Source organism: Schistocerca cancellata, chromosome 2, assembly GCF_023864275.1.
Source record: "Schistocerca cancellata isolate TAMUIC-IGC-003103 chromosome 2, iqSchCanc2.1, whole genome shotgun sequence".
NCBI classification, from domain to species: domain Eukaryota; kingdom Metazoa; phylum Arthropoda; class Insecta; order Orthoptera; family Acrididae; genus Schistocerca; species Schistocerca cancellata.
Genome location: NC_064627.1, coordinates 462,351,602 through 462,365,233, shown reverse-complemented (window position 1 = coordinate 462,365,233; position 13,632 = coordinate 462,351,602). Strand labels below are relative to the sequence as shown.

General features: G+C 37.1%; 1 protein-coding gene across 3 annotated transcripts in view; it reads left to right on the top strand.

Annotated features, from left to right (window-relative positions):
• LOC126161966 (uncharacterized) overlaps positions 1 to 13,632 on the top strand; it is a 227,959-nt gene that overhangs the window by 172,923 nt on the left and 41,404 nt on the right. For all 3 annotated transcript variants that reach the window (XM_049918153.1, XM_049918152.1, XM_049918151.1), the window contains exon 9: positions 2,260 to 2,355. In XM_049918153.1, coding sequence (XP_049774110.1) covers positions 2,260 to 2,355 — 96 coding nt within the window. The remainder of the gene's footprint in view (positions 1 to 2,259; positions 2,356 to 13,632) is intronic.

Below are 13,632 nucleotides of genomic sequence, written 5' to 3'. Positions count from 1 at the left end.
CATGTCGACCAGAATGAATTCTGAAAACTTCAATCATGCATAACCCAACTTGCACCTTTTTCTTGTGGCATACTGAAAGATTTAGATCAAGGCAGTCATGTAGATGCAGTCTTTTTTTATTTTGTACAAAGCATTTGACTCAGTACCACATCTACACCTATTACCAAAAGTACAACCCGAGACTGGATTGATGATTTTTTAATAGTGAGGATGCAGCACTTTATCTTGGATGGAGAGTCATTGTCAGATGTGTAAATAACTTTGTGTGTGCCACAGAGAAGTGTGTTGGGACTCTTGCTGTTCATGTTGTACATTAATGACCTTGTGGACAATATTAATAGTAAACTCAGAAATTTTGCACTACATGCTGTTGTCCATAACAAAGTACTGTCTGAAAGAGCTGCATACATATTCAGTCAGATTTTCACAAGATTTCAAAGTGGTGCAATGATTGGCAACTTGCTTTAACTGTTCAGAAATGCAAAACTTTGCACTTCACAAAATGAAAAAAATGTAGTGTTCTATGGCTATAATATCAATGAGCCACAGATGGAGTTGGCCAACTCATACAAATATCTGGGTGTAATATGATGTCAGGGTATGACACGGAATGATCACATAGGCTCAGTTGTGGGTAAAGGAGGTGGTAGTCTTCACAGCACACTTGCGAAATGCAATATGTCTACAAAGGGACAGATCACTCATGCGACACATTCTAGAATATTGCTTAGGTGTGTGGGATGCATATCAAATAAGACTAGCATTGAACATAAACAGAACATGAACATTGAACATAAACAGAGAAGTGCAGTACAGATGACTACAAGTTTGTTTGATCATTGTTAGACTGTCACTGAGATGCTGAAGAAACTGATCTTGAAGACTCTTGAAGATAGACGTAAACTATCCTGAGAAAGCCTACTCACAAAGTTACAAGAACCAGCTATAACTGATGACTCTTAGGAATATACAACAACCCCTACATATCACAGCTGTAGGGATTGTAGGACAAGATTAGATTAATTACAGCATGCCATATGTGAATGGAACAGGAAGAAACCATAATAACTGGTACAATGGGACTTTGTTTGCGCTGTGCATTTCACAGTGGTTTGCAGAGTATATATGTAGATGTAGAAATGACAAAACTTGAATTATGGAATTTTTGTGATTAGTGAGCTTTTGGAAAAGTTAGACTCGTTACTGTAAAGAAAATTAGGGCTGTCCAACAAACTGTCAGTTCCCTCAGATTTACTGATTAGCACATTACTTTTACAGCAGCATGGCATTATAACAACTTCAGAAGTTTCAGATGTTTGTGTTCCATTTTGCTGCTTTGTCTGTTGCAGTTTTGTATTTTCCATTTTTGTCAGTTAGACTCAATATTTTCTGTGTTCTTCAAATATTTCTACTGTATCTTGTGTATCTGCCTATTTGATCCTCTGATGTCTTCACTATTTCATCTCTGACACTACCCATTCATCTCACATTATATTTGTGTCCCCTGTTTACACCAATTGTTGCCTAATTCTGCCTTTGAAACTCTCAGTAACATATGCTTCTTTCAGTTTATACAGATTCACCTTCTTTAATATCCCATCTTTCTGTGATTTATTCACTTTTAATATGGTAAGAGTCCACATCTGCCTCTGGGAGTGTTTTTATGTTTAAACATGGTCTATAAAATCTCTGTCTTATCATTATGTAATCAGTCTGAAACCTTCTGGTGTCTCCTAGCCTCTCATACATATACAACCTTTTTCATAGTTCTGAATGTAATGTATTAATCTACCGACCTGGTAACTAAGAGTAACCGGGTTCAATTTCTCCTTAACCATGTAGATGGTTCTCCTCAAATGTTATATGTGAATGTCGGGATTACATGTTGAGAGAGGCTGTAGCTGAACTATTTCCACATCCCTGTTTCACTGAGATAGTATTATGCTCTGTTGCCAATGCCCTTAACATTACTGCAATATTAAATGACAACCTCCCTCTTCCAATCTACTGTGTAGTGTGCAGTTTAGTTCTTTTTTATTGTCTAGAAATTGTACCATTTAAAAATGAAACAAATTAAGATGTTGTTTAAATTCAGGTGTGTTTCTATGGATAAAGTGCTAATATTTATTTATTTACACACTTAAACTGTTGTACAGTTGTAACTTGTTTATTGAATTACAATAAGAATCAATAAATGAGCTTCAGTATTTATTGGAATGTGGTTCTTATTGTTTTGGTAATGAGCAACTTTTCTTGCAGGTCTCACAGCTCTTCCTTTCATTGTGGTTCCATTGTGTTTCTTAATTGTGTTGGCATTGTCATACATATGTTGCACCACAAAGCACAGAACAGTGGGTATGTTGCTACTGAATTATATTTTTAGCATTTAATATTTTGTGATGTACCTGAGTTTGTTGCCCTAGACAGTCATGTAAAATGTACAATAGCTTAATAGATTTGTCAGTTACTTGCTATTACATTTGCTGCACTCATATAGGATGACACAACAAATCTGTGTTATATGCAAATAATAGTGAATATGTACATGGTGGATTGTGAACTAGATCAGGTATAATACCATAATGAGAAAATGTCTCATTATGAAATCAGGACTTTATAACTAATCAAGGCTTTGAATGAATAGGATTTTTGTGCATCAGTTTTTGAGGTTTCCAAAATATGCTCCTATTTAATATGATGTGACTGAAAACCTGCATAAGTGGCATGAGTGGGTATTACTAGGGACTACAGTTTGTTGGAAGGACTATAGGAGGTCTGTATTCAGCAGTAGATACCTTGATGACTGCATAATAAATGGAAAGTATTTAAAAAAAAACCTGAAAGTTAATTTCAGATGTCTTAACAAATGTCTAATCATCCTGTTCCTTCTAGTTGGTATTTCCACATACTCTTTCCTCACTGTTTCTGCAGGCAACATCATCATTTCTTATCTTATCAGTCCATTTAAATTTGATGATACTTTTGTGATTCCAACTCTTAAATACTTCATCTCCAGTTTCCCAGTGATCAAGCTGCTGAGCTCCATATAGATGTTCTCAGAAATTTCCTTTTCAAGTTAAGGCTTATGGCCAATATTAGTATACTTCTTTTGGAAAAGAATGTTTCCTTTTCCTGTGATAGTCTGCTTCCTACATCCTGTATCAGTACTAACGTGTGATTACTGGGTTGCACTCCAGCAGAAGTTAATTGAATTGCTCCAAATTGGTTTTAAGATAAAATCTCAAATATCATACTCAGCACTACATTTAAATACTTTAATTGCTTTGCACAATTATTAATATTCATAGCAATACCAGGACCAGTCTCAGTTCTTACAAAAGTATAAGATAGGAATCGCAGGTAGACACATACAGTAACCTCTAAGTTAGTCTGACAGTGGCTATTCATTGTTAATTATAATGTTAATGTGGATTTCTCACTGTCATGGTAACTGTAGATTATGGAGGTAGCATCACTTCCATGTATGGTTGCCTTATTTAGTTTTCCTGATTTTGGCAGGTGAGAGAACAGCTGGAGTCGCAATATGATTACAGGAATGACTGGAGTGGCCTTGACAATGGTACAACAAAGAGCTTCGTCCTACAGGTTGTCTGTGCTACCTCTATGTGGCTGGGTTTAGCAAACTGCTGCCTCCTGTCAACTGCATTTGACATTAACGGATGCCATAAATCCTTGTATCTATTCTCTTAATATTTGCTGTATAAGTGGTGCTAGATCCTGGTACTCTTCTGTGACAGTCATCGGAATGACACTCAAAAGTATGTCTGTGTGTTTTTGTATGTCCTTTGCTGGTGAATTGCCACACTGTGCTGGTACCATTTAGTGAAATCCTCTGTTATGGTGATACTTTCCAAAAGGAGTGCCTGGTAGATCTTATCTGCCGTACCATTCATTAGGTGTCAAACACTGTCAGTTTCCATCATATTTTGATTTACTTTGTGACTTTAACTTTGACACAGAAAGGGGAGGGGAGAAATATGCAGCTATAACACTCTTTGACACAATATCCTTTGTAATAATATTTGTGACGAATAACATAAATGTTTTCAGAATGAAATCTGCCAGGAAGTTTCAACATAAATGTTTCCAATTGTAGATCAAAAAGCTTTCTCCTTAACGATTCTTTATATGCCACAGAGGGGAGAGGGGTTCTTGTGTAGAGGTATGTAGCTATTATATACATATCCCCCCCCACCCTGCACTTCCGCCTTGAAATTTGTCCCAGATCTGGGTTGCATAATCTGAACAAGAAGAAAATGTTGGCAAAACAGATATTTCATTCCACCTGTTCTGTAGAATGTTTTTATTTTGTCTTGGCCCTTGCCAGTATTTGCCAAAAAAATGCCTGATCTATATATCTGATTTACTGATGCTTTTGCATCCATTGAGACCTTGACAATGGAGACTGTAGGAGCAATGTACTGGTTTGTATTTGGGGTTTTGCTCATTAACACAATAGCTTTTTGAGCAGCCTTTCAGATGGAAGGCATTGTCAATTTCAAATATACCCACAAACCTATGTCATATAGAATCTAAAATCAAGTTTACTTACAAGTATAAGGTCATCAACTTCACACTGAAAGCTTGTTTATTAAGCACAAACAGTAGTACACACCAACTTGAACTACATGCCTCAGCAAGGAGTGTGCCTATTTACACATGTGTAAAATGTTCTGGCAAATTCCAATATTCTACAAATCTTGTAATGCCCAGAACCTTCCAGATATTAAAAATGTCAAATGTTGGATAACTGAAGGAGGCAGGAATCAATCTCCAGCCAGTGACTGTAATGGGTATTTCACAGTAGGCAATGCACATCAAACAGAAATATTACCCTCAATTCATCTGACCAAATATCTTTATCTTATTTCCATTTAACTTCATTGACTCCAACTTCATTTAGATTCAGTTGTTGCATTTCCCTTTACAAATTTTCTGGCTTTCTTACCACAATGGGAGAGCATAGGGAAGGTTCAGCATCAGTGAGTGTGCAGAAAGCAGAAGGTAGTTTTTGTTTGTAGGAAGAGTTGAGAAAAAAATTATGAATACAAACAGGTTGTTATATGATCCATGGATTTTCACATGTGGAGAGTGAAATGAGATGACAGAATGACAGCGGATTTGTTCAGTTAACTTCTTTATTCCAGCTTTCAGCTGTAGTACGTCAGAAACAGCTTGGTGGAGATGTGCAGTTGCCTCTCATGCTAAACAATAAATATCCGCCATTACTGACACCGCAAAAAGAGGGGCTGAGTGTGGCATCACTCAAATGCTGCTGTCTACAATGCCTCTGGCTGCAACTGTGATGAAAGCACAGCAGCACTGCTGGTGATACTATGGAGGTGAGCAGGCAGCTCCCTGATCTTTTGACTCAGGGTAGGCTGTCCCATCCTGTGATCAAATAGTAGACCCCGTACTGCATTCTGGGATGTTGCTCCATGTGTCACAGGCTCATGGTGTAGGTTACGGTACTGAGATGAGAATAATTTAGTACATGAATGACTGAGTACTTACATGCTCCAGACTATCTTCATTTTGGGCTTCAGGCACGTGCTCTTAACACTTCCATCATGGCCAGTGAGGAAAGGTATCCATCTTTCCACTAGCATATTGCAGTCTTGGCTGTTGCTATACTGCACCCAGCTGGCTCCTTCACAGTACCTATCGGCTGTGTTTTGCTTCGCAATGCATAACACTCCTGCCTGCCTGCGACTGACTCTGTTGCAACTCACTTCCACTCTTGCATATTGGTTTGACTGAATATGGTTGATAAGCTACATTGCCCTCCTTTTCAACAAGACCTGGTCCCTTATGTCAATCAAACTACATTATCCTTTATGTTAAAGTTTCTGGTAACTCACCCTTCTGGCCTTGGTTCATTTCTTAAGAAATATTCTGATAGTAGAATTCTGTAACCCTATCACTTAATTTTACATATTTCTACAGCACCCCTTGACCTGCTCCTTAACTCAAATACCATGGAACTTATTTCATTACTAGGCTTCTTGCACAATAACTTCTAGTTCTCTATTCCAAATTTACAAGATATTATTCTTAATAATACACTTTGTGTGTTCATCTTCCTTCTGCTACTATGCTCAGCAGAACAAGTGCCACTGAGGTGGTTGGTATGACAATAGTCATTGTCATGTCTTCCAGTACTGATTTTCCTGATATAAATTTACATGCGGCAATAAGGTTTCCATGGAGACTCATCCCTCAGGCTGATTAAGAAGCATGTTTATAGACTACATAAATTCTGACCCTAGAGATTGATTTAAGCTGGTTAGGTTTTGCAGCAGGTAGTACTCCCATAGACTCCTCTGGCTAATGCAAATTAGGCTACAAAATATTCAGGTGAGTTATCCTTGAAATTATGGTGGGCAGGTGGAAAGTAGGCCCCATTATCTCACATGCTGTTCCATTTAATAACAGACTGCTCCTGTTTTATTCTAGTCTCTTTGCAGACATAAGCTTCCCCTGCTAGAAACAACTTGCCACTACTACAATCTTGTCAAAAGTAGTGTACAACTAATGGGCCTTGACCTGCTGAAAGTGAAATTCTGGCTTAATCACTTCTTTATTACATTCTCTTACCTCCTTTTGTCTCATTAGCAATTTCACTGTGCAGGAATCCTGCCCCTCTCTTATTTCCATATTCAGCAAACTGTTATTTGTCCTTGGTAGCATTTTTTGTAACTTTGCTCCTTTCATTTGTACATATCTTCCCTCGTCATTTAAAATTAATAATAGTCATTGTGTCTACTCTTAGATATTTCTTCAATGTGCTCCACTTAACAGGATATGCACGAACTATGTAGCACTTGTGACATGCTTGTTTCCCTGCTACTGGTTTAGAAATGGAAATGGAAATTTTCACTCCATCACTTCTCACTGATACTGTGGCTACCTTAAAATAAAAAGATAAATTTTTGTGCTCAGGTTCTAAAACAAACTCCAACTCTGGCAGTAGATCTTTCTGTGCTTTCCTTAGACCATCTAAATAGCCTGCTGGATAGCCTCCTGTTGTTACTTTCCCTCATGCTTTCTAAACTCTATCTTCTACAGATTGCAACCATTTTGTCATTACTACTTTCCTATCTAAGACTTCTGCTTCAGGTTGTAGTGCCCTGATATTCTGATTAACTGCTTCTTCTGTAGCTCTGGTACACTGCATTACTTGTGCAGTAAGTTGTTGTAGTAGTCGCGTGTTATTTAATATGTCCTTCTCTAAATTTGCAATCTGCATAATGTGCCAATCACTCATGGCTTTGTTCCCTTTTGCCCACAAGTTAACGTCTTCTGTGGTGTTGTTCACCTTTCGAATGTCTTCCTCATTAGCAGTGCCAAATATTGTTTTCATAAACCTCCAAGTGTTGATCCAAACTCTCTTCCTTTGCATATGTGTAATAACCTCCAGTACCTAGGTCATCTCACTCTTTAATTTCTCATTTGCCCCATGTATTCTCTCTCATACCCTGGCAGTTGCTTTGAATATGCCATTCCTTTCCATTCCCTGATGGAATTTGTCAAATGCATCTTCCAGTCTTCTCACCTCATTATGCATCTGATATGCATTGAATACCACCTGTATCACCCAGGGATGACTGGTGGCCACTACATCTTCCTGCTTGGGAACTGCACTCCTCCTTGCAGGTGCTGGTTCTCCACCATGCTGGAGATCAGTAGCCCTCTGTGAATCACATCATCTCGCCTTCTCTGCAACTCACCTAAGGACAGGAATACCTACTACTTTCCTTCCTGTAAATTCATTGCTGCTCCACAGCTGCTTATATGAGGGCTCTTCAGAAAGTAGGGAACATTTTGGAACTAAAAAAACACCAAGTACAAGAAATACATTTTATTATATACATCTGACTGACATACTACTTTTTCACATAGTCACCAAACACATTGAGGCAATTATCATAGTGGTGGACAAGATTTGAAATACCTTCATCATAAAATTCTGCTGCCTGAGACTTCAGCCAGTGAGTCATGCCCTCCTAGCTTTTGAGTGACAACTTCAAACAACAAAGTCCGTGAAACTTGTGGAAAAGAAAGCGAAAGTTCCTTTATTGTGAAGCAAATCGTTTCATCAACTTTTGTGACAAGATTGTCAGTCACAATGCTCAGGCATCCACTCTTCTCTTCATCATGAACATTGGTTCAGCCATTTTTAAACCGAATGCACCATTTATGGATGGAACATTCACTAATTACATTGTTTCCGTACACTTCGCACAGTTCACGATAAATTTCTTTAGGTTTTAGGTTTTTTGCCAACAAAAATCCTATCACAGACTGCACCTCACAATGAACATTTCAGATTCAAATATAAAAAAAAAACAGACACACAGAGATGTTCCTTCTGTCATAGATGGATGCCGACCGAGCTGCCAAGCATGCACATACCAAAATATATGCGATCGGCACACACCTAGCGGCATCAGATGGAAACGTTCTCTACTTTCTGAATAGCCCTCATACTAATTACACTAAATCAATACCTAACCCAAAAAAAATATTAAATGAGTATTTTCTAGGTCTTAATCCATATGTGTTCCTCATTACCTTTTCATTCACAACTCCTTGTTCATCTTTTAATACCTTTCTCCTCACTCTCCCTTTCTGTGCTGCATTCCTATCTCTGGAATAACTCCCAGACTTCCTTGAAAAGGTTTCAACCACCCTACTTGCACAATTGTTGTTCTTGTCAGCAATTGAATCTTGACATTTATGGCAGCATAGTCTTCGCCACATGTACAGGCAATGTAGTCTCTGCCACTTGGTATGACCCCTAATACTTTGCAAAAAAACTTCTTTGCCTTTCCCTTTGGCGTATATGAAGTTGATAGCATCACCCACTGACCAACCTTATATTGGGGTATTCTAGCCGTATGACCTACTGCTTCTTTCTGTTTCTCCAGTGCTTATGTATTTGCTTTCTGTACTCTCTTCCAAATTTCCGTAGTCACTCTGTCAAATTCCTTAACAGTCTCTCCGGTCTCCCCTTTCTTCACTTTCAATATGTTGAATGGTGGTGGCATTTTATGACCATATACTACTTCATAAGGTATTTTTTGCTGTTTTGAGTTGTAGGCGGAGACCACATATCTTCAAGTAGTCATTCCAATTGGTGTGATGAGAGTCAGTGTAATATTCAAGCATCTTCCCGATTGTACTAGGCACTCGTTTGTTCTTCCATTGGCTTGTGGATGGAGAGGACTCATCAACAACTTCTTTACATTCAGTAGCTTACACAATTTCTTGAATAGATCTGACATGAAGTTTGTTCCCTGGTCCATTATTATTATTTCAGGCACTCCAAATTTCAACATCCAATTATTCACTAGTTCTTGTTCCACTGTTGCTGCCTGCTAGTTTGGCATCATGACCATCTCTATGTTTCTCAAAAATGATCTATGATTGTAAGTACATACTTATTCCTTGCAGGCATAGGCGCCAACTTCTGAAAATCTTGCGATATGCTTATTATCTTACACTTTAAAACTCATATTTCCCCCCAATATAGTTGCAGTAAATTTAAATGATGTAAAATTAACTAAAAATATGTGATCAGTCACCTGAATAGGGAGAGACTGTTGTTTTGTTGATGAATTAATTAGAGGGTCCAGTTTCAGTTCCCTTGTGAGATTGGAATGAATGTTCACTGATGCTACATAATTTAACTGTTCTTGGTTCATGATGGCTCTGGTGTCCATTTTCAGTCTTTGAAGTTCAGAAAATGATTGTTTTGTGGTACACTTGGATACAGGTATCGTTGAAAGAAGTTGCAATAATGTTACATATTCTGGTATCATGTTCTTCAGAGCTACACACTTGTCATCTTCTGTCCTACTCAAATATTGCACTACACTTTCAAAATTATCAGTGTAACATTGTGCTGTTTTACCACAGCCAACGAAATATCTCTATGAAGAATCAGTTTTACACAGTCAAAATAGTCACCGTAAAAAGAAGTATGTAACTAATATCTTCTTTGCCTGATAAAAACTGTTCTATTTTAACAAAATGTGCCATTATCTTGGATGGAAATCTGTTTTATAGCTGCTTACTGTTTGATCCACTACATCAGAAACTAAAATTCACTGCTTTTCTGGAATATATGATAATTTATGCTTGTCACTACCTCCTAATTTTAATGACAATTTTCTAGGGTGTGAGTCAGTGAGAGACTTAATTGCAATGCATCACACTTTTCTTTAGCATATTCCCAAAGTGATTAAAATGTATCTGTATTTCCAACTCCTTCTGTTGAAGACAAAACGGCATCTACAGAATTACAAGCAAGTGATATGAAACAGAGTTTCAAATTTTTGCAGACATTTTAGAAATCCTTTAGCTTCTGCACCAGAATCATTTCTTTCATCTTGCGTATCTCTAAAAAATTGCAAAAGAACTTCATAATTATTATCTATGCACAACAGAGACACAATACGCTTGCACCGTCTCATTGGACAGAATGGTTTTAAAACTTGAGCTGCTTCATTGTCATGAGAATATGAAAGCAATTGTTTAAGATTTTTGAATTTTCCAAGGCTCTTGGGTGAACCACAAATAAATGAAATGAAATCTTTGAGAATTGACAGAATATCTCTTAATCCTGAAATGCTATTAAATGGGTCCTGAACAACAAAATTTGGCGAATGAGCTAAGCAGTGAATGTAAATAGCCCTGTGTTCAGTTTCTTTTATCCTTGACTGTAACCCTTGCAGACAACTGCTAAGGTTTGTTGTGCCATCACAGCATTACCCGTGAGAATTGTTCAGAGAAATAGAATATCTTAATAATATATTCTTCAGAGATTTAAACAGGATAACTGAATCAGTTATTGTGAGCTCTTAAAAACCACAAAACAACTCATGAACAGCAAAATTTTGGTCAACAGTGTAATAACAAACAGACATATGCTCTCTAATTGATGTATCAGGTGTCTCGTCCAACATTAATGCATATAAATCATATTCTTTTATTTGTTGCATCAGAATTCTCTGAAAAAGACATGCTTATCAATGTTATAATTTCATTAATTATGTCATGAGACATCAACCTGAAACTAGTCTAACCAAGCCATAGTTTCAGTTCAGGTATAACCTCAGAACATAATTTCAGAAGACTGCCAGATTCATCAACATGACTACACAAGGCCAATCCTTGGCAAACCAAGCACAATACTGAAGTAAACATTTTCCTTAAACAAACAGTATTGGACTGCATTTTTTTTGTTTTAGAGTGACTAAATGATGAAAGAATATTTACTCTAGTTTTCATAGAAATATTTGTACTAACTTAACACATATGCAAATTACATTTTTCATGAGATTTGAATTGTTGTAGAGCAAGAGACCAGTTCTTAAAGCCATACTTAACAAATGCATTATAGGAATCTGTTGAGGTATAAAAGCACTGTACTGAACAAGTCACTGAATAATGTGCAGGAGCAGTTGAATGTAATGAAACTAAACTTCTAATTATAGATACCTGTATTTCCCTAACTCTGATTTCATAACATTTCCATTCAGACTAGAGAGAATTCTTGGTTCACTTTATAGAAAGTACCAAAAATTATCTGTATGTGGTGACTTCAGTATTAATTTCATGTGATTGTACAAGGAAAAAAATGTTGGAAGAGTTCCTAAATTCTTATCATCTGATGCAGACTGTGTACTTTCCAACCAGAAAGCAGGGGCTCAGTATCACAATTATAGATCACATTTATGCTCATTCTTCCTTACTAGAGGGACATTGCTTGAGTTAAAGGGTAAATATCCTTTCAGACCATAATGCATAAAATTTAACACTAAAAAGAGTTTGCACACACATACATGTTAAATATAATTACAAACTATTTACAACTGTTAATCCATTGGCAACAGTGACTTTTTTAACTCCCATTATAGAACAAGAGTGACAGGGTGCATAAAAATCTGATAACATAAATAATAACTGAAATGCTCTCCTCAACACATTTTCATGCTCTTTGAGAAAGGATTTCTATGAGATCATTTAAAAAAGGATACTGGCACTAACAGGCAACCTAGGTGTCTGAGTAATTGGATAAGGATATCAAGTAGAACAAAGAGGGATTACATCAAAGCATTAGCAACAGTCACCATCAAGCTGGTATAGAACATTACAAGCAGTACTGTAAGTTGCTAAAAACATCATGAAGAAGGCAAAAAATACGTGATATACAGATAGGATAACTGATTCTCAGGATAAAATTAAAACCATATGCTCAGTCATCAGCACAAGGTCAAGAATAAAAAGTCAGTATGTAGAGAAAATGGGTCTGTTAGTGACAAGGTGGGTATGTTCCCATTACTTAACAGTCACTTTTTGAATATAGCAGGTGAATTAAATAAAAAACTTAGTTTTTACAAGGAATCTTACAACTATCTCAGAAAATGTCTATCCAAGACCGCTATCTGAAATACATCTCATTATACTGGCAATGGTGGTGGTGGTGGTGGTGGGTGGGGCTGAGCACTGAGTCAATCAATAATTAAATCACTGAAGATAAATGATTCTCATGGATATGACAGGATATCTGGCAGGCTACTAAAGCACTGAGCTGCATATGTTAGCCATGAATTTGCCATGTTTGAAATTTGCCCTTTAGAAATTGTCAGTTTCCTGAACAATTAAAGTACTCAGTACTGAAACTATTTCATAAAAAAGGAGAAAGGGACAATAAAGACACTTTTAGACCTATTTCTATGCTATCAGTGTTTGAAAAACTTATTGAAAAGGCTACTATAAGGATAAGTGGTCACATTATTGGCGTCAAATGTACAGTTTGGTTTTAGAAGTGGTTTAACAGTTTAAATTGTTATATTCCCTTTTCTCTGAGAAACACTGGATGGATTAAACAAAAAGTTGTGAACATTAGGCATCTTCTGAGACTTAACTAAGGTGTTTGACTGTTTTGATCAGAAAATATTACTATAGGAGTTGGACCATTATGGAAAAGGAAGAGTAGCACACAACTGGTTCCTCTCATACTTAAAGAGCAGACAGCTTACTGTCATTCTCCACAATAATGAGAATGGCTGTGAGGTAGCATCTGATTGGGGCAAGGTTAAGTGGGGGTTGCCTCAGGTATTATTATTGGGAGAACAATGTGTGTGCGTATGTGTGTGTGTGTGTGTGTGTGTGTGTGTGTATACAGAAAGTTCTGATTGAGAATTATGAATTATTTAGCAATAAAGAAGATGACTCACCAAAAGACAGAAGCACTGCATCGTCAATAGCTACACGAACAAAAGGTACAGAGTTTTGCTAGCATTCGGAATAAATTTCCTTTTTCAAGATTTTTGGAAAAACATGGACACAAACACTCATACACTCAGTCACTCACATGCACACACCTGTCTCCCTAGATTGCACTCAGTTGATGAGCTTTAAACATGTATAATTCTTGGTGGGTTTATGTTATGCCATGATCATAAACAAAGCACAAGGCCAGATGCTGCATATTGCTGGCATGGGCTTTAGTATCAGATGCTTTTCGCATGGCCAGTTCTATGTGGCTCTCTCCCATGTTGCTGAAGCAAACAATATCTTCATTCATGTCCCCAGTCATAT